Consider the following 23,918-nt stretch of genomic DNA (forward strand, 5'->3'; position numbering starts at 1 on the left):
CTCTCCCTCTGCGTGAGGGGAATTCTTGGGATTCTCCCATTTTTTATAACCCCTGTGTATTTCTCCAACTGAACGCCTAGTGAAGGGAAGGGGAAAGCATTCCCACTAGTTGCTCTGCTCCGCATTCATTTCCTCCTTGGTGTCTAGAAAAGCCTTACGAGGGGGGCTCTTAAAATACTGTTCAAGATCAAATAAGATTTTGAATTAGAAATCTGGTGGCTGAAATGAGAATGGGAAATGAGATGAGCTTGTTTTATCTTCTCTTTTAAAAGTCCAGATGTAAGGATTTACACCAGGGAGGTATAAGGTTTGGGTCCAGACTGTTTGGGTGAAATGATCTGTTTCTTGTTTCCTTTCAGTCTCATAAAATATTTCCATGTTGTCCCTTTTTAAGTAGGTAATTTAAGCTCAGAGGAGAAAAAAGGAGACAAATTATGACGTGTATTGTATGATATGATCATATGTATTGGTGTATGTATTTAGCTTTCAGATTTATTCCCTACTAAATATAGTGGAAGAGTTTTATTTTAAAAAATAGGCAATGCAGTAATGAGGTGGAAAAATATGCCATATGCCACAAGTGCCTAGCAAAATGTAATACACAGAGCTGACAAAAGCAAATTCTTTGTTCTCTTTCTCTGTATAGGTACATAAATGTTTAGGAACTGATGGTGATTATGAATGGAAAGCTGCTGTCTACCCTTGAAATCCCTCAATGAACAGATGTTTAATCGGAGTAGTTTAACATTTCCCTTCATTGGAGCAGTTACGATGTTCTTGCAGTGCTCTAATCTGCCCATACCCAAGCCCTCAGTGCATTTTAACTAAACGAGCAAGATCTTAATTTTAAGAATGAAACTGTTTCCCCTCATCTGAAACTCAAGCATCTAATGATTTAGTTTCAGGCTCTGAAGAGCTGTTATTACAGTCCGTTCTCCTTAGACTATACAAATACATTTTCTTTGTGAATTCGGTAATGTGATGATTTCCACCACTACCTCTTACCCCTTTTTCTCCTTCCTTAGCTCTCTGCTCTGCAAGCCAAGGTGCATTACCTGAAGTTCCTCAGTGATCTACGATTATATGGAGGGCGTGTTTTCAAGGCAACACTAGTGGTAATATTTCTCTTGAAACAGTCTCTCTCTTCTCTTGATTATTTTATCCAAATATCTTTTTGCAAAAGCTGGACCATATAATTTTCTTCAGAAGTTTAGGTTCTATTCATACACTTAACTTTTTTTCTTTTAATCTAGAAAATAACATTCCTATTATAACTGGAATTTTTGCTGGGGATTTGGAGATAGGTTAGCACCCTTTAGGCAAATAGCACCATCCCATTAACTGTAGAATGCTATTATTATTAGCCTGAAAAGCTCTAGATGACAAAGATTTTCTTTTAACAGAAGCAGATTCCATCCATCTGTTGTCTGTCCTTCTTATTACCCATTTAAAAACTACAGTACAGTCAATATCCAGGAGCAGATTCCTTTACTGTTTGTTTTTAATTATGAATCAAGTATGCTCTTCTATATCGTATCTTCTTAGAAAAACGTAATAATCTTTAATGTAGAGTGCCGTGCAAACGTAGCTCCATGAAAATGAAAGAAGGCAGTGGCGATTTCTGTCACTACGCAGTGCCTATGATGTTTTTTACTTTTGCTTTCTTTCTTTTTCGGCTAAAGCAGGGAGAAAAGCGTTCAGAAGTGACTCTCTTAGTAGGGCCGCGGTACGGAATCAGTCATGTGATAAACACCAAAACAAACCTGGTGGCTCTCCTGGCAGACTTCAGCCACGTCAACAGGATTGAGATGTTTACAGAAGACGAAAACAGTGTTAGAGTTGAACTGCACGTCTTAGATGTGAAAGTAAGTTTGCCGTTGAATTGTCTTTAAATAACATTTTTGTCTTTATTTGTATTTGATCAAGCTATACTGTTTTGAGCATTTTCATGCCAATAATATTCTGAGGGTGCGTTTTTAGCTTTTTATTTTTTTCGGTCAGGGTGCATGTAGAGTACGCCTTGGGCATTTGAGGGGCCTACGGTGTACCAGACTGGTGCTTTGTAGCACTTGTATTCTATTCTGATTTTTCTCTTGTCTGATCCCGGGCAATATGCTTTGTTGCCGTCTTCCTTGATTTCTGTGGTGTGAAAAGGTGAAGATGAAACTGTCCTTCTTTTGCAGCTCCTTGGGCCCCTAGAAGCTCCTCCTAGGGTAACAGGCAATATTATCACTCTTAGAGAAATGCCAGCTGCAGCAGCTGTGTCCCATATAATCAATCCAGTGTTTTATCTGCAAAGTTCACTACAAGTAACCGCATAGGGGTTACCAGTGAGATAAACTGTAAAAAGGCAAGGGTTTTTTTCTTAGCCCTTATAATTCCAGTTCATTGCTTTGCCTTACGTAATATATTCATAGATGCTTTTCATCTACCTAGAGTCATTTATTTTCTTTGCATCTGTGGCATCTAGTGGCAATGAGTGGAGTTTTATATATTATATTGTCCTTGTTCTTCTTGGTGTGTTTTCTATTTGCTTTTAAAGTTAAAGGCTTCATAGATTGTCTACAGTATTAATCAGGATAATCTGAGATCGAAGGAAGAGTTCTTATTATACTTGAAACTTAAATATGCCATTAAAATAAATAGAGTCTAACAGTTCTTTTTGCTTAGCCAGCTCTACACAAAAATCATATACAAGGAATATTTCACTAAGCTTTTGCTTTGAATGCTTTAGATTTATTGACCTGGAACTGTTTCCCTGTATTTAAGTCAGTGAAAAAAAAAAATGTTGTAAATTAATCTAGATGCTCTCTACAGTGGCTTAAGAGAAAAGCACAGGTTGGTGAACACAGCGTCTCTTTCTCCTTGCTTAGCAATGATAACATCTGAGGGTCTCAGGCTACTTTACCTGCATTACTGTGCTAAACTTGTAGCCTTCTTGTGAGAAAGCTGTTATCCCTTTTATTGTAGATGGAGAAAGTAATATAGAAATGAAATTCTTCCCATCTGCTTGTATGTAAAATGCAGCACTGTATGGCATAGTATTATATATTACCATGGTGTGTGTGGTTTTGTATTATAACACTGTTACCGTCTTACTGCAAGCCATGCATATCCCCACCTCCTTGCGTTTTGACACATGCAATCTGCAACCCAGAAAGACTGGCCTAACATTAAAATTACAAATCTAGGAGGCGCTGAGTGGAATTTGACAAAAAAATTGCCTTTCTGTGGAGCACAAGTAGGGGTTGTCGCTCTGTCCTGTGTAGGAGGTGCAGGCACACGTAGGTAGGTATTCTCAACTGATCTTTTCATCCCGTGGCTAGCAGGTTCATGTGTCCACATTTTGAATATGACAACATATGTCATGTATTTTCTTAATGAATAAATGAATAAACAGTTTGTATTTTTATTTTATTTTAGGTTCTTTTTAATGTCTTCTCAAATATGCATCACTTGGCAGAAGCAGGCAGTAAAAGTTTAGCTGCCACAGGACTGTTCAGCAGATGAACAGTAGTTCACAGCACTGTTTTCATCAGTCTGAGATTTCTGTGATCATCCATTTCTGTCAATCCCTGCAGAAAATTTGAGGTCAACGTTTCAAATATTAAAACCAGTTTTAGTAGCCACTTGAAAGAACAAAGATTAATTAGCCCAGTGTAGGCTTAATAGTTTATAGTTAGTTTTTATAGTTATAGTTGAATGCTTTGAAAGAAGCATTCAATAAAACCACAAACTGGGGCCCAAAATACTTTAAAGAAATAAAAAAAGCATAGGCTTCTCCATGTTGCTGCAAATTCTTCGCACAACATTCAGGGCCCCGAAGTATTTTGGCCTGAGGTGCAGCAGCACAGGCATTTAAAAGATTGTCAGACCTGTTGTGGGTTTGGTAGTAAGCTATGATCATAAATTACCTTTTGGCCACAACCTCCATCAGAATCAGTTGTCTTTTCACTAGTAAGGGGTTGAGTAAGTTAGAGAGCCACCCATGTAATGTCATGTTCCACCTGGAAAAAATTATGCAGGTCCCCGTATCTATCTTGTGACAGTGAGCTCTGCATGCTAAATTATGATAAATTGTCACAAATGTCCAGATATCTGTGAGTGACTACAAACTGTGAGTGATAAGATGGATCGTCTACAGTATAATTTCTATCGACGTATCATGGTAAGGACTTCATTTTTATTCGCTCTCTAGGAGCCATCGAGGCTAGCCACCTTAAAATGAATTTGAGGAACGCACCTTTTGGTGTTAAAAGCTAAAGAGGCATGAACAAAAGGTTTAGGCAAAGAAACTTATATATTGTGGCAAAAGAAAATGGAGTTAAAGAAAGTATGTTTCACATGGATTTCTCAGGTTCGATGCTCACTGGCCTGGCAGCCATAGTTTTTCAAAGCTCTGAGGTGTCTCATTTTTCTGTTAGGTCTGACTGTTTTATCTAAATGCTTTGCATTTGTTTTCTTTGTTGATGCCCTTTCTGAGGTTCTTTATCCATTCTCTTTCTCTCTGTTTATCTGCCTATTTTTTCATCATTTGTCTTTTCAGTAATGACAGGCCACAAACACTGAAATCTTTTAAGCTGTCATCGTAATATTCACTGTCACTGCTGGGTAATGATAGCTCTAACCTCACTACTATATTTTCTGAACCTGAACTTTCGCTGACTCTTGTCTGCTTCCTGTGTTTTCTTCTTTACATGTGCTTAGGGCACCTCACTTTCTGGGAAGCTGCAGATTCCCGTACTACTGCAAGACTCCAGTGCCTAATGTACCAGGTTCTTAGCTGTTGGCAGTTTCAGAGTAACAGTAAACAGCGCTTTGGCGAGAATAATATACCTATGCAAGAAAAAGGATGGAGCAAGAGTCTTAAAATGGTTAGCTTCATTCAGAAAGAGAGCAAAATCAGCTGTTAAAATTTCCAGTTGGACTTCTACCTTACTGCGACTCTAATCTTTTCTAAATTTGTGATACTGTTTGATATTTTTAGTGGGGAAAATAAGTTCTCGTGTATTTTTCAATGTGGTGTTTGCGATTGTAATTCCTTTTGCTTCCATGTAGTAGTATTGTCAGCAGGTAAACAGATTGAGAAGGAAAAGCCTTAACCAAGACTTGGTTGTATTCCTCTTAGCCTATTACTCTACTGATGGAGTCATCAGATGCAATGAATCTTGCTTGCCTAACAGCTGGATACTATAGACTGCTGGTTGACTCGAGGCGCTCCATATTTAACATGGCCAACAAGAAAAATACAGGGAGCCGAGAAACAGGTATTAATTGCACAGTATGTTAATGATGGGCCTACGTCTAAAGCAGAAGCCAGCTTAAGCCAGTGCACCTCCAGATAAATACAAGGCTATGCCAAATGAGATCGGATTGCTGGCTCAGACCTAGCACCACAGTATATCAGTTCAGCTTTATAATATACTAATATTCAGCCTATGATAGCATCTTAATGGTAAAATAAAGCAGGAGATTAATGTCTTTCATACTGTAGTAAAACAGATGCATGCTCGCTGTGAGTGTTATTATTTTATATGCATGTATCTTTTGTAAGAACACATATGGTGCGGGAGAAACCAGCTGGGGATTTAGTTTTGTGTTACTGTTCCTGGAATAGCATTTGTACCTAGCTGAGCTTTAGTTTTGTACTAAAGTACAAAAGTACCAGTTAAATTTTAGGTCATTAATTCAGCAGGTATTTAACTTAGAGCAGAGGTGAGTTTGAAAGTGCTTTTCTGAAGTGTTTGATGGCCCAGCTGTCCTATTCAGAATGTTTATTGCTCAGCATTAACAAGTTATTGTTCAAAAATTACATGACTTTGCTCTTTGATTTCACAATGTTGATTTTATTTCACCGTGCTATAGGAACTGAAAATAGAGGGAAGCATAATCTCCTTGCTTCTGAGTGGAATTGTATACCAAAAACTACCACTTTCCTGGCTGAAGGAGATCAAGAGACTCAAATGTCCTTTGCTGATCCAAAACAGAAGACTGTAGATGTTTCTGAAAGTCTGTTATGTCAAAAAGAACACAGACATCTGTACATAGAAAATACTTATAATTCAGGTGGATTTGATCAGCATCTGGCCAAACAAAGTGACCCCGCCGAAGCAGAAGAAAGCAGAAATTTTAATCAGCCTTCACTGCTGTCACTCTCAGGTTTGGAATCTAGCAAGAAAGCACAGGATTCCCCCAGGGGAGCAAAAGTTTCCTTTATATTTGGAGATCACAACTTGGATGGCATCAATCCTCAGACTCTTGGCTATGAAAGGCTTTTGGATGAAAGTCCAGAAGTACTAGAAAAACAAAGAGCCATTTATATTAGTAATGCCAATGACATTAAAGGCCTGGAGTTGTCACCAGATGCTGAAAGCATTCAGTTTGCTACAAATTCTGTTTACGCAACTATAAACGATGGTAAAATATTTGGAGCTGCTGAAGGGATAGAAGAGCCTTTGCTGCATGATATTTGTTACGCAGAAAACACAGATGATGCCGAAGATGAAGATGAAGTAAGCTGTGAAGAAGACATTATGGTAGGAGAAATCAATAGGCCTGCCCTTCTCAGCCTTTCTGGTTCTAGTGATGACATTATTGATTTGACTTCACTTCCACCTCCAGAAGGTGATGATAATGAAGATGATTTCCTATTGCATACCTTAAACATGGCCATTGCTGCTCCTCCACCTGGCTTCAGGGACAGTTCAGATGAGGAAGACTCTCAGAATCAAGCAACGCAGCCTAGAGACAACAAGGAGCAAGCCAGTAATCTAGGCAATGATGACATTCCAGTGTCGCTTATCGATGCTGTCCCTACTAATACAGAGGGGAAGTGTGAGAAGGGGCTAGATGATGCTGTAGTCTCTACACTTCAAGCACTAGAAGCTTTGGCTGCTTCAGAGGAACAGCAGACGAATGACAATTCAGGTTCTTTCACCATAGTTACATTTATCCATTGAAAATCATTCCATCTCATCCATTTAGCTTTGGAAATACTCCATTTCATGAGGGTTGGTTGGTTTTTTTTTAGTTTTCATTTTTTTTTTTGCCATCATTTTGCATACATCATATTCCATATTATTTAATGGACCTACCATTATGTTACTAAACTACCTGTCCCGGGAACTGTGCAATAAAGTCTGAGTATTCTTACAAAGCATATTTTTGTCTTTAACACACACCCTTTGCTTGTCACTTATTCAGGTGCTTCAGCTGCTGTCATTTAATTGACTTTTATTTTCTGTGGCTTGCAGGTGTAGCTATCCTGCGAGCATATAGCCCTGAGTCATCTTCAGATTCTGGCAATGAAACAAATTCCTCTGAAATGACTGAAAGCTCTGAACTAGCCGCGGCACAGAAACAATCAGAAAACACTGCACGTATGTTTTTGACCACAAGTGAAGGCTACCAACCCCTTGTGGAAGAGCAGACTGAATTTCCCATCGCTAAGAATCAGGCTGGAGGGCCAGGCATGAAGCCCTCACAGCCTTTGGCTGGTCGTCAGGCTGCAGAGCTACAGTCAAAAGTTGTGCCTTCAAAGCAGATTCTTCATTCAGATAACATGGAAATGGAGCCAGAGACCATGGAAACAAAATCTGTCACTGATTATTTTAGCAAATTGCACATGGGATCCTTGGTATATTCTTGCACTAGTAAAAGGAAAAATAAGATGACAGACAGCGAAGTAAAAGCACCCTCTGATGGCAATGCTACTGTGAAAAAGCAACAGGGAACTAAAAAAGCAGAGACTGATGAAGATCTAAAAGCTAAATTTGGAACTCTTTCAGCAAGAGACAGTCAACGTCTAAGCACTTTTAATGTGGAGAGAACTGCCTTTCGCCAAAGATGGTACGCTGCCGATGATGGGGCAGCAGATAAGCCAAGCCCAGAAACAGTGAACGGGAAGACTTTTCCAAGGGGTCCTGTCGTTGCTAAAACAGAAACTGACTGTAAGGATGAAGTGGATCCTGAGGTGGATCAGGATGATACCTCGGGGCTTAGCCAAGGTGAAAACTTTCTGTCAGATATGACTCCCGTGTCTTCAGCCAAAGACCTAAACGACGCAGAAGATACCGATTTATCTGCAGATGACCATCCTTCAAAGCTTCCAGAAGCTGAGCAAAGTGTGGCTAGACTTTGTGAGTATCACTTGGCTAAGCGCATGTCATCTCTGCAAAGTGAAGGCCATTTCTCACTGCAAAGCTCTCAGTGCTCTTCAGTGGATGCGGGATGCAGCACAGGCAGTAGCACCTGTGCTACCCCTGTGGAATCTCCTCTTTGTACCTCTGATGTTAAGCACATTATCTCTGACCCATCAATGAAGGGCATTGCCTATATTCCAGCAGATGAAAGAGCTGCCATTCTTCCAAACCATGGAACGACATACAAGGACCTGCACCAGCAGCCTGAAGCCGTGTGTCACAGAATGACGGTGCCTGTTGTGCATTCAGCAATTAATGCTGAGCCACTGTTCGGCACTTTGAGAGAAGGATGTCATCGGATCCCCAAGATAAAAGAAACTACAGGTACAGCAGTAATAAAGCTTTTCTTATGTTTGTTGTTTTTTTTTAAAGCTAAGTGTAAAGGTTGAGGACTAGCTGCGATATTTACATTATCTTTACCTGAAACTACATCACCAAGCTGTAGCGCGCGGGGGGATTAGACCTTTGATGTATCTGTTCATTGTAGTTGTATGTGTTGAGATGTTCATATGAGCTGCTTACAAAGTTCAATTTTTTAAAAAACCTCTCATTACAGTTGAAAATATTTGGGGGGATACTGATGGAGAGGCCTCTCTTCCACTCTTTGGAAGCCTCTCCAAAATCCATAGTCACTTGAGATCCAGGATACTTGTTAGATTATAAAATGACTTCACAAGGTGTATTAATGTAGGAGAGAAAAAACTGTGATTCATTTAGTGTGTATCTTACATGCTATTTTAGCAGATTATCAAAACCATGCCAGTATGAATAAAAAGCTCTAAATGTAAGGATGAGAAAACATCACTGTCTTATTCAGCATGTATTTACTTCACCATCTGACAGTAGATGTTTCCTTAAAGAATAATTTACATACAGAAACATTACTGCATTTTTAAGTTCCAATCTCAAGAGATTTTATGAATTTACTGTTATAAAAAAATGCAGTTTTTCAGAGATAATATTGGAAATTCTTTCAGTTGGGTTTTAAATATTTCCCTCTTCCTGGGTTGCAACCCAAATGTAGCAGTAGTGTGTGAATGCATGAATATCCCAAAGTGGAACAGACTAGGAGATAAAATGAGAAATGTTATTTCTCTGCCAAAAAAAACACATAACCAAAGCAAAATTGCCACGGGTACATCTTTCCATACCTTTTCAGGTATAGTTAAATAAGGTATTTTAACCTGAAAATATCAATCTCTTTAGTTAATAGAAAACATGCGATCCATGTATTGGGGGAGATTTAGGGTGTTTTATGGATGATTTTCTATTCCTTTTTTGAAGTGAGTCTGCTGTAGTGGAATGAACAACTAACTATTCCTAGATTATAATTTGTTGATAGATTTTAAGAGGCATCTTAATGAAATACAAAAGGCATGAGAAACTAGCAATGAACGCTCTGTGAAATATTTTGAGGAAGAGAGACCACTGGGAAATACCAGGAATCCAGTTGTCCTGACTGTTAAAGATATTTAAAAGTTCGGTCTCTGAATATTATCAGGGTGATGCTTAATTATTCTGTCTGCTCTTCTACTACCCCTAGTGTAGCTTTCACAGAGCCTGAAAAGGGAAGACAAGGAGGCATGCCTACAGCTTTTCCTAGACAGCCTCTAGCTGACTCCATCATGCTATCATCCATGCTATCAGAATCAAAGGTGCCAAGTCAAAATCAAGACTCTTGTGACATTCCCAAAGTAAATCAGGCTTGTGGGGCAACGGTTAGTTTACGGCCATATGACATGATAGGAGGAAGCCTCAGGATGCCGCACAACAGGAAAGTGCTGAGACGCAGCAGCAGCATCATTGGAGGATCTGCAGGCATTGAGATGCTGTTTGAAAAGAAGGCAGCCGCAGCCAGCTTGAAATGCCTGGACATCACCCGCAGGGATGAACCCAAATCAGAGAGAAGGGTGGAACTCCCCCTGGGCAAAAAGCTGTCAAAAAGTTATTCCCAGAGTTGTGTGTACGTCAGCACTGATAGGAAGGACAGTAAGAGGTGTTCGGGCACAGGTTCCAGTCAGAAGGACTCCAAGCAGTGTCGAACGTTGCCCTTGCGGAAGCTGGACACCAGCACCTGGAGGTGTCGTGGCCCCTTTAGCTATTGTTTCCTAAGCAGAGGAAATGATGACAATGATGATGAAGATGATGGAGACAGCCATCAGCTCTCATGTCTCTTCGAACCTCAGATCCCGTGTGAGCTCGCAGAACCAGTCGGTGAGTCATTTTCCAGTGAAAATGAGCAGAAAGTCTTGGAGTCCCCAAAAGCTGCTGAGCCCTCACAAGATGAGGCAGTCAACACGCATGAGAAGAGCAGTGCTGACATCCAAGGTGGCCAAATTGATGTGAATCTCAACGATGTGGCCTTCGATGCACGAATCACGCGAATAAATGTGATGAAAGAGAAGACGTACGCAATGCCTGATGGATTTATTGCAGCACAAAAGGATGCCAATGAGCTACTCTCACTGGTCCGAGCAAGTATGGGCAAGAGAGAAGATTTACATCCAGAAACATATGACCTTAAACTTTCTAAGTACAAACAACTGTTATCTATGGAATCGAGACAGTTGGGAAGTGCCTGCAGGAAAATGGCCATGGCTGATAAAAGCCCTGAGGAAATGCTTTTAGCTATGACTTCCAGCTTTCAAGTACTCTGTTGCTTAACAGAAGCCTGCATGCGTTTAGTTAAAGTCATGAACTCTGAAACACAGCAGCAGGAAATTATAGCTAAGATAGACGAGGTTGTAATAAACTACATTTGTCTTCTGAAGGCTGCAGAAGCAGTATCAGGCAAGACCTCCAGTGATCCTAGCGTTAAACTCTTGGCTCGACATTCGACTACCATGGCCGCTATTGTAAGCACACTAACACGTTCTCTTAAAATGCTTTTAAACAAATAAAATACGAAAGTCACTTCATAATCTACCTTTGCAAAGCCATACATAAAAAACTTTTATTTACTGTATGTGTATGAACTAATGTAACAAACTCAGCTTTCTCTGTATATTTTGTTATTTTATATAAAATAGGTATGAGATTAAAAAAAAAGTTAAAAGTACTGAACACTGACAAAAGTAATGACCAGATCTCTCCTTCTGTTTATATGAAAACAAAAGCCAAAAAAACTCTCTCCCCAAGACCAGAAAAACAAACAGAAAAAATCCCATACAGGAGCAAATTGATGTTTGGCTATTTTTCATATAGTCAAATCTCTGGTTGTATGAAGTGAACTTTTAGAGCCTGTTATGTCAATGAAGTTGTTTTCTGTTTCATCCAAGTTTTCGCTTGGAGAATGCTCCATGTTTAGAAATGAGAAATTAAATCTTAATGTATATAACACAATATTTAATGTTTTAAAATTATAATTTTTAAGCATTGAAAATAGCAAAAAGACATTTAAAATCCGAGAGACTATTATAACTTACTAGAGAATATATATATAATAAATGACTCTTTTGTTCATATGGCCTGAATTACCTGATTCTTCTTTTCTAGGAAATTCTGTATTTAAAAAAAAAAAAAAGTATCAAAAATACCAACTTCAGAGAGTATCTGATGTATTGAACATTAGTGTTGGCATTTCAGATAGTGAAGGTAACTGTGGAAGACTGAGGACCCATAAACCAGAGTGGTGGTGGTGTTCTCTCTGACATGAGAGATTGATGTCATACTGGTCAGACCAGAATGTATAGGGCAGGTCTACACGCTCCTTTCCCTGGTAAATGAGAGAGAAGACTGTCAGGAAATTCCTATGCTGTTTACTGTTTCATCATATATCTATGGTGCATCTGAACAACATGAACTGCATCTATTTTGTTAAATATTTTATACTTCACATTTTATGATTCTGAATGTTTAACTGTAAATAAGTTAGAAATAAAATGAAGTTTTCAGAATACAATAAATATCTCTGAAATATTTCCAGCTAGAGGCAGTTCTTCTCTGAGCGATGACAAAGGCAATTTGTGAATAATTTCTCTCCCATCTGAACCTTTCTGGAAAACATTTTGTTAGTCTTGTGTTTGAGAGACAGCCAAAGCAAAAGCCCTCAGTTTCACCTGGCAAATAGGCTTTCAGAAGAGCATCTGTTAAACTTTTCAGTCACCAAGGAGCAGCAGCCCTTGTGGAAAGTTCACAATACCATTCTCCAAACTGATGTAGGTAATTTTCATCTTCTTCTCATAGTGTCACATGCAAAGAGTGTAACTGCTCTCTTTCGAAAACTTACCCATTCAGCTGAAGCACGTGTGCTGAACTAGAAAGACTAAACCAACAAAATTAAGTTTTTGACAAGGAAATATTTTCTTGCATAGAGTGATGCACTTCACTGTGAAACCCAGATGTGCTTTTTCCTCCGACTGCAGAGAAACATCTTCACAAACACAGTATCAGAAGCTTAATCTGTTGTCCATAGGAGAAAAATCTGGTTTCCAAGACCAATAGCATGTGGAGCCGCTCTCCAGGGCAGCTCAAAGGTAGGCTGCAGGATGAATTACGTCGGTGGTGGGTGACAACAGCCTGTCCCATGTGGTGCTAAGCCTCAGTGCTCTTGTTCTGGCAGCCCTGGGAGTGGGGTTGTGTGCGCTGCTCTTTTGCTGCAAGTACCAGTGAAGTTATTTCCATGGTTTTTGAGTATTTCATAATGTGGAAAAAACATGCTGAATTGTTGTATTGGTACGTATTCCTTCGCTGCTTTGTGAGTTTATGTAAAAATCTCCTAGAATCACATGTATTCACAAGCATATTAGGTTGATGTCTCACAATCATTCTTTGTCAGTAATTATTTTCATCTTCCTTCTGGGCTCTGGGGAGACCTTATTGTGGCCTTTCAATACTTAAAGGGGGCCTACAGGAAAGATGGGGACAAACTTTTTAGCAGGGCCTGTTCTGATAGGACAAGGTGTAATGGCTTTACACTAAAAGAGGGAAGACTTAGACTCGATATAAGGAAGACATTTTTTGCAATGAAGGTGGTGAAACACTGTCACAGGTTGCCCAGAGAGATGGTAGTTGCCCCATCCCTGGAAATATTCAAGGTCGAGTTGGACAGGGCTCTGAGCAACCTGACCTAGTTGAAGATGTTTATGTGAACCTTATTGCTCATGTTTGGAGCATATTTGCTTTTTATGGTACCTGCATTTGCAACCATCTTCTCTTATTCTCAGCACGTTATATTTGACACAGGTTACCTAGAGCTATTTCATTTTGTCTCAACTGCCAACCAAGTTATTTTTTGTTCATTTAATCTTCATCAGTGTCTTATTTCAGGATAACCTTTTTGCCTTGGCTGATCTGTGAGATTTGAGTTATTATCTTGCTACCTGTATAAGAGGTGCCTTTACTGACTCAGACTAAGGCATGCTCTTGTGTGATCACTTTGCCATACTTTTAAAAGTGGAATGGGAGGGCATCGGGAGCTTAGATAGCCTGAGAAGCCACAAAAGCCTCTTCTCATCCATGAGGCAAAAACTGCAAAATGTTAATATTGGCCAAGTTGGAATGCTTGCCACCATCCTTGGCACCAGTCAGGGGGGCTTTTGTCCTGATGCGACTAGAAATGGTTGTTCTAAGACTTGTGCTCAAGGAGACACTTCCCCCTAACTTTTCCATCGTGAGAAGATGAAGGCAGGACCCCTTAATCTAAGCGACCAAGGGTTTACTGCCCAGACAAAGTCCCTAAGTCAGCACTGCTGTTCCTTGAAGTATGAGAGCTTTCTCTTGTGGTGGCAGCAGCAAGGCAATTTCCACTGGGGAATGACCCTTAAGTTTTCTCCACCTTTCCAAGAAGTAGCATTAGATGTGTTCCCTCTGGGTTTGGCATTCCGGTTGGGCAAGAGGATCAAACAGGGACTGGCCAAAGGACTGGAAGCTTCACATCAGTATCATGGAGTTCCGCTTCATCTGAGCTGCGTGCAAGACTTTCCATCATACCTAAAGGTGTTAAGTGAGGATTTCACCACTCAACTATCCATTTTCAAACTTGTTAACCTGGAGAGAATGTGCACAGGTTTTCTTTCTTTCTTCCAGAATTTGATTAGTCCTTGTCAGAGGGTCACAGAGAACTAGACTCATTTAGTAGTTCACCTACCAGGCCCTCCCCAACTGTCTCAAAACATCCGTCTGAGCAGGGCGAGAGATGCCCACTGCAGTGGTGGGGCAGAATTTTAATACCAAGGCCTCCTCCCTTTCTCAAAAAGACTTTGCTGCTACTCCTGTACCTGTTATTGCAGAATGTGGGCTGTTGGACTCATCTCGGTCTTGAAACGCTTTTCTCCATGTTGCAGATGCAAAAAGGCTTGCTCTTTGAGAGACAGCCTTATAAGTAATGTAAGGGAATTCACGTTATCAATTTGGTTAGGCTTTTGGGTTGACGTGTTTGTTGGTCTTCCTCCCCTGCCCATCAGTTCAAACTGTTCTGACTTACCTGCTCAAACTGAAGTAGTCTGGTCCTTTGTCGTAAGTTCCTTACCTTACTGAAGTCAGTTTAACATCCATCTCAGCCTTAAGCTCTAAGATGATTGAGATGTTTCCCTCCACCAGGCAAGTGAGTTATGGGAATTTGAATTTGGTGTTTCATGTTCTCATGGATTCTCCTTCTCCAAAAAAGGTGGCTTTCTTTGTTGTCATCTTCTCTGTTAGAGAAATTCATACCCCTGTGTTCCTCCTTTGACCTTATACTTCAAAGACAGTCCATAATTTTTGCTGAAGGTGGTGTCTTAACATCACTTCGATTTATGTTTTCCTTCACATTCCTTTATGCTTCTAAGAAACATGCTTTATTTTGCACCTTTAATATCAAAAGAGCTCCCTTTATATTTGTAGTCTGGACTTTCTCTGAACATACAGACCATGTATATCTCTGACAAATCCAGTAGTTATATAGATGGATGCCTTGTGTTTCAGTATTTGCTATAAAACTTAGGAATTGATACTTCCAACTGAGTATACAGCTTCTGTGAGACTGTTGAGTTACTGAACTGCTATATATCTACCATTCTTTCCCCAGGCACTGTGCCATCTCTGATGAGCTGCCTCAAGAGCTGCCACAGCACTTGGTAGAGTCAATCTAGAAGTGCTGTTTGCATGAGGGACACCAAGAACCTCTGCTAGATAATTTATGGCAGGTAATTGTATAAAGTTGCACAGTGTGAACAAACGTGGATATTAATTTAAGAGTGAAAAAAGAAAGAAAGAAAACATCCTGAGCTCTATTAGCAGGGTTTCCTTCAATGTTGTAGTCAGTGTCTCTGTGACCGAGAAAGAATTAAAATGGTTTATGGCATGCTATGTTTTTTATGCCATTGTGCCAAAGGTGATGACAACAGTGTGAATACATCCTCCATAGTTACTGCAAAAGGAAAATCTCTGCAGTCTGGAGTGATAAGGTGTAGGTGTACCCTGAGAATAGATTTATTTATAGACCATGCATCCTAAAGAAGACTAATTACTGGTAAGTTATATTTCTTTCTCAAAGATCAATCTCTGTTCCACCTGTGAATTACTATTAAAGGATAATAGGACAGCAGTCTCTATCAACAAAGATGGAATTAAGCTTCTAATGATAAACAGTATTATTGTTGTTTCTTACTGTAAGCAAAGGGCCAAAATAAGATAGTTGCCTCTAGTACAGAGTATGAAGACAACTGGCAACAACAAATATAAAAAACATTTTTATGTCATGATTTGATATAGGAGACACTGAGATGTTACACAGTGGTTTTTACAGTGTTTTTCAAGTTGCTCTTCAGAGAGAAAAGGTGTTTTCTAAATCCTTTTTGGCAATGCATTTCAAGATTCCTCCATATTGTTTGTGCCTTTAAAATGACAGCATGGGGTCACGGTAAATGTCATCAATAACTTTCAATGTTCTTTTTCATGTGCTAAACTGTAAGTTTGTATGTAGGATAGGTTTGAAAGTGGTATATTTAGATGTCGATGGTGACAAACTGAAGGCTTCAGCCAGTGCTGCAGGCTTTGGTTTCAGTAGAAGTGTCGAGTTCCTTAATATAAATTAGGAAGTCTTCCAGTGTCCATGGGAAGATGTGATCTTAGCACTACCTCATGGGAATCCCATTTTCCAGATGGCCAGGACTGTTTTTGCTGAAAAAGATGCCAAAGGATCCAGTTTTACTTTGATTCTCCTATTGCCCTTGAAGCAGCCACAGATGCAGCTGAGGATCTAGTCTGTCCCTGAGTCAGCAATGCAGAGGTCATGGATGCCTGAAGAATTTCCTGGTCTGTAGTTTTGCTGAGACTGATCACCCTGTCATCCTCTCTGTAATTTCTGATACCTCTGGAATCTTCATGGATGGCCCAAAGAACCAACAGCCTTCAGAAAGAACAGTCCCAACATCAAACTTTTCCTGGTGCATAAACCCATGCTTAGTGCTCCAGCTTCTCTTCGACTGCTTTCTGCAGCAAGAGCAGAAAACGCCCTCTTTTAGTTCTAGTCCAAGGTCAGCATGTTTCAGTGGAAAGCTTTAAAGCTTTGCAGCCCCATTGAATACTTACTTTAGGGCTTCTGCTACAGGTCAGTTGTACAAGCAAATAAATTATAGGCACAAATGTAGTACAGCTAATTGTACAGCTGACTTTCTCCTTAAAAATGCTGAACCATCACAGCCTGAAGCAGCCAGATGTACCTTATGACTTAGTGAAGTTCCAACAAATGTAATGTCTCTGAAACAGTTATCTATGCTGGACACTACTTGGATTAGACACTTACATACAAGCTATTTATAATACTAATTTTTGGCTTTTTATAACTGTGATTTCAATTTTCTTTCATACATTGCAGATAATTATATTTAATTCTTCTTGGTTTACACTTTTTTTTTCACCAGACCTTGTTGTTTCCTATTTTATTCCTCCTTCCTTTCATTGTTAACTTTTTTACACTTGAAAACCATGTCTTAAAAAGAGATGTATTTGGTACATTTCTCGTCAAGGATGCTTCACAGGGTTTTGCTTTTAAAAGTACTTCCTGCCTTCTAAAAAGGAAAATGTTTACTGCAGTGTTTTCTCTTTAAATCATTGAAACAGAATATTAAAAAGAAAATCTTTAACTATATGGAAAAACTACAAGAGCAAGATAGCAATGCTTTCCTTGAGGAGTCAGGAAGGATAAGTATTCACCAGAACAAACGAGGGCATGCCTTCCAGCTGCTCCATTTGTACGGTGATTGGACTTCAGGTAAAATATGGTGTCAGGAAAAAAAAAAAACAGTCTTCGCCTTGGAGATGCTTCTGTGGAGATTCCTGCCAGCATGCCCTCCAGGAGGAGAAAGTTGCATCCGATGGAAAGGTTCAAGGACCTCCACCAAAACTCAGAGAATGTCCTGAGGAGCCAAGTGAAGCATCTGCGGAGGTAGCCTGCTCAGCACACATGGCTCTGCTCGTGGCATGAAGGTAAGATTGCAAATCAAATTCCTTTTCACGTTTTATAAAGTCATTTCCAATGCTGCTATTCTTCCCCCTGACTGAGTTTCTCCTGCCAGTCTTACTGATTTTTTAAAAAAAATAATAGTTTTGAGTGTTTTGTCTCTCCTCTCGTGCTGTATGAAAGACATAAATGAGTAAATTAACTACTGGATGATAAAAAGAAAACTGATTCTACACAAAGGCTTGTTTTGCACGTAAAACCATACATCAGTACAGTCGGTATAGGTTTGAGGGATCCTATAACAATTGTAGTATTATGAGTAAAAACTGTTAAAAGAAACTTAGTTTTGTGTAACTGAGTTACCCACTGACAACTTGTTTAAACAATATTTGAAGATACTGTGGTCTATATTTTTTTTATTGACTACTTTTTTACACTTTATTTTTCCTTCCCTGCTTATTCTGAAATTCAGGACAATTCAGTTTTCTGTGCAAAGCTTGTTGAAAATGAACTTCATTTAAAATGACATTATTCTTCCTGAATGTCCGTATTTGTACTTGGCAAGTTAAACATAAATATGTTGGGAGTCTTTGTTCTTGCAGAATGATTTGCACATTTGTATCTCTTATGTCCGTAGGAGCTTTGGATTGAAAGGGTGCCGCCTTTTCAGTGAGTCTAGTTGTGTGTTCTCAGTGCAGACAGGCAGCATCAAGTCCCATCATAAAAGCACCAAGGTTTTTGATGGTCTTTTTTTGTAGAAGGCTGTTCCAGAATATCGCTGATGTAAGGTTTAGGGACCTGTTTTTAATTTCTAACTAAAGCCTAGGATAAAAAGGCTAGTTCTAATACTATATTTTTGATTTAAATAGTTCTGTTTGATCACTGGGGCTTGTACATCAAATTCCAGATGAGATCTGCCCCATCTTTTTATAGTGGTATTATTACTTCTCTATCTTTGGAAAATTTCTTGTCTGGCACATCACAGAATCCCATTTGCCTTTCATGCGCGAAGCACGCTGGTGGCTTGAAGTCATTCTGTGAATTACTAGTATGCACAGGTCTTTCTCAGTCAATTAAAACTGATGAACTCCTAAGTTACGGTGGACCTTTTTTCTGCCCCCAGGGTAGAATTCGTCTTGCTTGACTTTAGTTGTCTAAATGTAGGGTATCAGGTATAAATCACCTAAACACTCTCTACAGTCACTGCAGAAAGAGAGAGAGACATCTCTAGAGGCACATTCAAAGGTGTCTGGGATAAATCACCTCCTGGATATGCTTTTTTCTCTCTTTCTGTTGACAATATAGAGAGCCTAAACAACTAGCTCAGTCTCAGTGATGAACATAAGGAGATTAATATCCCCCACCCTGACCCCCATTTTTCACTGTACTGTTTTGAATTTTAATTCCCATCAATTAGTATTTGTCAAGGACATCTACTCTTCACGTTTGCTGGTGACATCTGATCATCACCAAATTGATGATACCTACCCTCTTTGAGTCAATCAAATGCCTTGAAAGGAAAGAGGCACGTTGTTTCTCCAAAAGAAATTAATTCAAATTAAGTGATGTGTGGCTATTTCCAGTGTCTGTTTGAGGATGTTATTTAGCCAATTAGACCACATATCCCAGCTTTTTAGACTTTTTCTTTGTCTAATTGTTTCCCTTATTCGTACTCACGTTTCTAAATATTTTGCTTACAAAGTTTTAATGTGCTGTGAGAATTTATAGGAAAGTTTTGTCAAAGTTCCTGTGACTGAATAAATTTATGTGGTCGTTTTTCAGATTTTTCATGTTGAGTAATTCTGAACTTGGTTTCTTTTGTTTGATCTTTCTGCTGATTTAAGACTGAACAGAATATGAATTCCACCAACGGTGCTTAAGAATGAAGCCACAGCCCAATTTAATGACAAACAGTAAGGGACATTTCCAGAACTCCTATTACTAGGAGGCTAAAGGATTTGAGTTGACTCGAAGCCTACTAAAGGCTTTGAGTTTCGTAACACGAAACTTACTTTGAGTTGCTAGGGCTGAATATTGCTTGCTTAAATGCGTTTGAGGTTCTTGAATCTCATAAATTTCTTTTATTGGATAGTTAGTGAAATATGGATAGTAAACCAGGAAAATTTAGGATCCATTTAAACAACTGCAAATGTTTCTATCAGAGATAAAAATGTGAGCTAGTCATGCTGGGCTCCCTTCAAACTGGAGAGAAGCAGGTGCTGCTAGAGGCTACTCACATCGTGTGAAAGTAAACATCAAAAGCAGGTAAGTGGATTCACATCTTGCAAATGCCCATTTCTCTGCTGAATTATTAAGGGAGCCATGGATAACCATCTCAAATGTTCATGCTTCACTTGTAGATGTTTAAAGTTGTATGTTCTTAATGCCAGCAAATGAAAGAACTCCACTGGAAAATTATAAGGGTATTGAAATTTATTGATTCTACGAAGCTTTCTACATTTTTCTGTTTTTTTTTTTAACATCTATCATTATTTTCGTGGTGTTGTCCCTTCCTACTTTTATGACACACTATCCCATTACCCCTTCTGAAAAGCATAATCAAGCCGGTAGAGGACAGCACGTATGAATAACTTTGATAATACTCCACAACTTGGTATTGATTTTATTTTGTCACCGTCATGCCTGTAACTCATTCGAGTTGGGATGTACCAGCCTTCCCAGTCTCTCTGAGTGAGCCCCAGCCCTGTCTGCCAGACCTCCTTGTACAAATGCACCACACTGCCTCCCTAAGCACTGCGTACCATCAGCACTGGAGATAGAGCAATGAGCTTTGGTAGCCTGAAAGGGAGTGTTTAGGCTCTGTATAAATCTCACTATTTTGTCTAGCACCAAACTTAAATAGGAGCGATTAACAGCACTTCATAATTGTTCACAGTTTAACAATAGATCTTTCTGAATCCTCATTGGTATTTGTATAGAAATTACCTAAATTATATTTTGCAAAACATAGAGTAGGCGGGATTTCTCACTACATCTTTTCCATGTTTCTAAATCCAGGATCAAGTAAACTGCAGATCATTATTAGTAAATAATACCAGTAATAAATGGTAGAAAAAAGGCAGATGGAGAATGCGAAACATTATTTCAGGAATAATGTTGTAGTTTTAAATAAGAAGTTAAAAGACTATTTCCCTTTTCTTAGGCAAATGCCGTGCTTTTTCTTAGAACATATGTTGATAATTTGGCAAAGGTTCACAAAACCTTCACGTAGTTCTTACATTCTGATTCAAAGGCTGAGATTTTGTACAAAGGAATCTCACAACCTCAGATGGGCCATTTTATGGGATTGTAACAGCTGTTTGTTTACATTTATTGTTCAGGATGCACATCAATTTCCATGAAACTACTCATGTTGCATACTCGCAGCTTTCATTAAATCTCTTTCTCAGTTCAAAATGGCCAAGTATGGTATCTACCTGAAGGTTAAACTTTTTTAAAAGCTGTGAGTTTGTTGACAAAGAGCAAAGTACATTTTGATGGCTTTAAAATATTCTGCCAGCACTTCAGAAAAGAACTACATGAAAAGCAATCCAGACACGTTCACTCTTTGCTTTGAATGTGCATCATCAGTGATGTCAGTGGGACTCTAGTAAAACGGTTGTTAATTAACTTATGTCCCTTCTTTTGGCACTGCAGAATAAAAGCACAAAATGTTGTAGGAGCAACCTGAAGAGCAAACATTAGTTTGTTTGTTTCTTTATTAATAATTTATCTAGAAATGTTGAAGATATTTTAAAGTTATCAAATTCTCCCAACCTGTGGCAACATTTCTAGGACCAGACCCCATCAATCTTGCTCCATCCAGGTCATTATGATACAAGAGTTACTGTAAGGCTTCCTCCTGCAAATGCTTCTTGATATAGTACAAGTTCAGTTTTGGCTGGTGTCTGAGAGTGACAGTGTCCTTTTGAATTATACTTTTGCAAACAGAAAAGACAGAGGCTGCAAACGTAAAATGAAATTAATTTTAATTCTTTAAAGTTGTTTTATGAGCTCTCCTGCAAATAAACAATCAGAACGTAATGGTGGTTCTTATATGAAGACTGGAAAGTAAAACAGACCCTAAAAAAACCAAACCTAAACCCCCTTATTATTCTTTTCATATTTAGAAGAAAACTGTATGGAATAAATATTGAAAAATAGATATTGTTTCAATATCCTTAATTTATTAAGGCCAGTTCCTTTGTGTGTGAATAATTGTTCCTTTAATTTAAAACAATGGCCACCACTTACCTGTTTTGATTTCCCCATTTGCTCATTTCACTTAGTGAAAAGTGTTGAAGAGTCAGAACTGAGATTTGCTTTACATCAGGAAAAAACAGAGGCTTTTTGAACTTCTTGTGTTCTCCGAGGGGAAAACTATAGAGAATGCTGTGAGCCATCCTAGAAACAGCAACATGGCAAATTTCTTTGACAGCGAAAAGAGTTGAATCCCATTCTGTACAGCCATATCTAGTTACTACTTTCTTCGCGTATCTTTTCTTTCTACATGTCCTGCTTCACACACCATCGCGCTGCCTGTGCTTTGAACAAGAGTTCTGTAGAAATCATGCATGTGGGAAAGGGTAATATAAATTCTGGAGAGGCAGGCAGATTTAATTTTGAAATGTCCTTACTTTTGAGTGCTTGACTTAGGACGTCCCCTGATTTTTTTAATTAATTTTTAAGGCCATTTTCTAGAGTTAAAAACAAAACAAAACAATACAAAACAAACAAATTCCTTTACATGCTGTTTTGATATTCACACAGGTTTTGTACCTGCTCCTCCTGGATAGCCGTTCTGCAACCTCACTGCTCCCGTAGCTAGAAACTTCATTTTTATTTCCATGTTAAAATAATACTCATCTTTTTTTGCAGCTGGGGCCTTTTAATCAGTTCTCTTCAACCTCTGATAGCATCTTTCCACTTCACATAGAGTCAGGTTCCCTCTGGTTTTCTTTAGCTAAATGAAACAAGCTCTTTTAACATTTTGATATAGGAGATTCTTCAGAATCTTCTTAATCAGGCCATTGATAGTCATCTCTCTCTACTGACAGTACCTCATATGTGCGTAATATGATCTCATTTACATTTTTCAGTATCAGCATATCAGTAGCTCCTAATCGTTCTGGCATTGATTAGTGCCAGCAGTTAAGATTATTACCATTATCTGTTGAGACTGCACATTTATCCCACTTCTAGTCCCTAAGGACATTTGATTTTTCCAAAATTTTATCCTGATCTTCCTCTGTAAAAAAAAAACCCAACAAAAAAAAAAAACCAAACCAAAAAAACCAGGGAAAAAAACCCCAACAAAATAACACTGCTATAAAAAGGTTGTGGAATCCATATTAAGGACCTCAGAAGTAAGTTCACTTAGTGTAAAGAATTTAAGAGTGATAATTTCACTAAATTAAGTTTTGAAGAGTTACAATTGACATCCGTGATTCTCAGCATGGCTGAATGAACAATATTAATTTAGCTGACCAAGATATTTTAACACTTTTCTAAACTTCTTTTGGTAACACTGGAGACTTGCAGTAGAATAGAAGACAGAAAAGACAGGGAAAAGTAACAATCGATATAATTTTCTACTGTGAAAATGGGGCATGGAATTCCCTTGTTTAAAGCAACGCTCATAAAAAGCAATGGATGTCACAGGAGGTTCTTTCCCAGTCACATGAGATTGTCACTCAAAATACGTGTGCTACAGATTGGCAGGTGTTATGTCTTCTGAACCCCATGAAGGAGAGAATACAGAAGCTCAGACACAGGGTCTTACTTCTGCAATATCTGAGATGCAGAGTCACAAGTGATCACTCAGAGTTACTCAGGTTGGAAGGTCAAGTTGCTCTGGGACCAGCTGATTTTTTAGTATCTCCAAGGATGAAGATTTCACAGCCTCTCTGGGCAACCTGTTTCAGTGTTGGACCACCCCAAGGTGAAACAGGTTCTCCTACCTCTAGTCAGAATTCCCCACATCCCAGCTTGTGTCCGTTGCCTCTCATCCTATCATTGTGCACCCTTGGAAAGAGTCTGGCTCCACCATCTCTATAACATTCAAGCAGGTGGTTGGAGAGAGCAGCAATATCCCTCTGTCTTTTCTTCAGGCTGAACCAGCCCAGTTCTCTCATCCTCTCCCCTTCCATCATGTGTGCTGTCCCTCTAAGCATCCTGGTGGCTCTCTGCTGGGTGCAGGCCAGGCTGTCAGTGTCTTTCTTGTACTGGGGAGTTCAAAGCTGGTCACAGCACCCCAGAAGGGGTCTCATGAGTGCTGAGGGGAGGAGGAAGAAAACATTTGCCTTGGCTTGCTGGCCACATTCTTGCTAATGCAG

The 23,918-nt window shown here is 39.1% G+C and overlaps 1 protein-coding gene and 1 long non-coding RNA gene across 8 annotated transcripts in view; one reads left to right on the forward strand and one right to left on the reverse strand.

Moving 5' to 3' along the window:
* Nucleotides 1-12,693, forward strand: part of FRMPD4 (FERM and PDZ domain containing 4) — a 352,077-nt gene extending 339,384 nt beyond the window's left edge. For 6 of the 7 annotated variants that reach the window (XM_054189053.1, XM_054189072.1, XM_054189042.1 and 3 more), the window contains 6 exons: nt 1,026-1,115; nt 1,683-1,865; nt 5,129-5,267; nt 5,866-6,927; nt 7,254-8,525; nt 9,750-12,693. In XM_054189053.1, the coding sequence (XP_054045028.1) occupies nt 1,026-1,115; nt 1,683-1,865; nt 5,129-5,267; nt 5,866-6,927; nt 7,254-8,525; nt 9,750-11,101 (4,098 nt within the window). In that variant the 3' untranslated portion in view covers nt 11,102-12,693. Of the gene's footprint in view, nt 1-1,025; nt 1,116-1,682; nt 1,866-5,128; nt 5,268-5,865; nt 6,928-7,253; nt 8,526-9,744 lie in introns of all 7 variants that reach the window. The other variant, XM_054189100.1, reaches the window with a different exon arrangement.
* LOC128904578 (uncharacterized) overlaps nt 12,602-23,918 on the reverse strand; it is a 36,467-nt gene continuing 25,150 nt past the window's right edge. Inside the window, exon 4 of the long non-coding RNA XR_008464547.1 lies at nt 12,602-22,546. This is a non-coding gene — a long non-coding RNA (uncharacterized LOC128904578). The remainder of the gene's footprint in view (nt 22,547-23,918) is intronic.

The sequence above is a fragment of the Rissa tridactyla genome, chromosome 1 (genome assembly GCF_028500815.1).
Source record: "Rissa tridactyla isolate bRisTri1 chromosome 1, bRisTri1.patW.cur.20221130, whole genome shotgun sequence".
In the NCBI taxonomy this organism is placed as follows: Eukaryota; Metazoa; Chordata; class Aves; order Charadriiformes; family Laridae; genus Rissa; species Rissa tridactyla.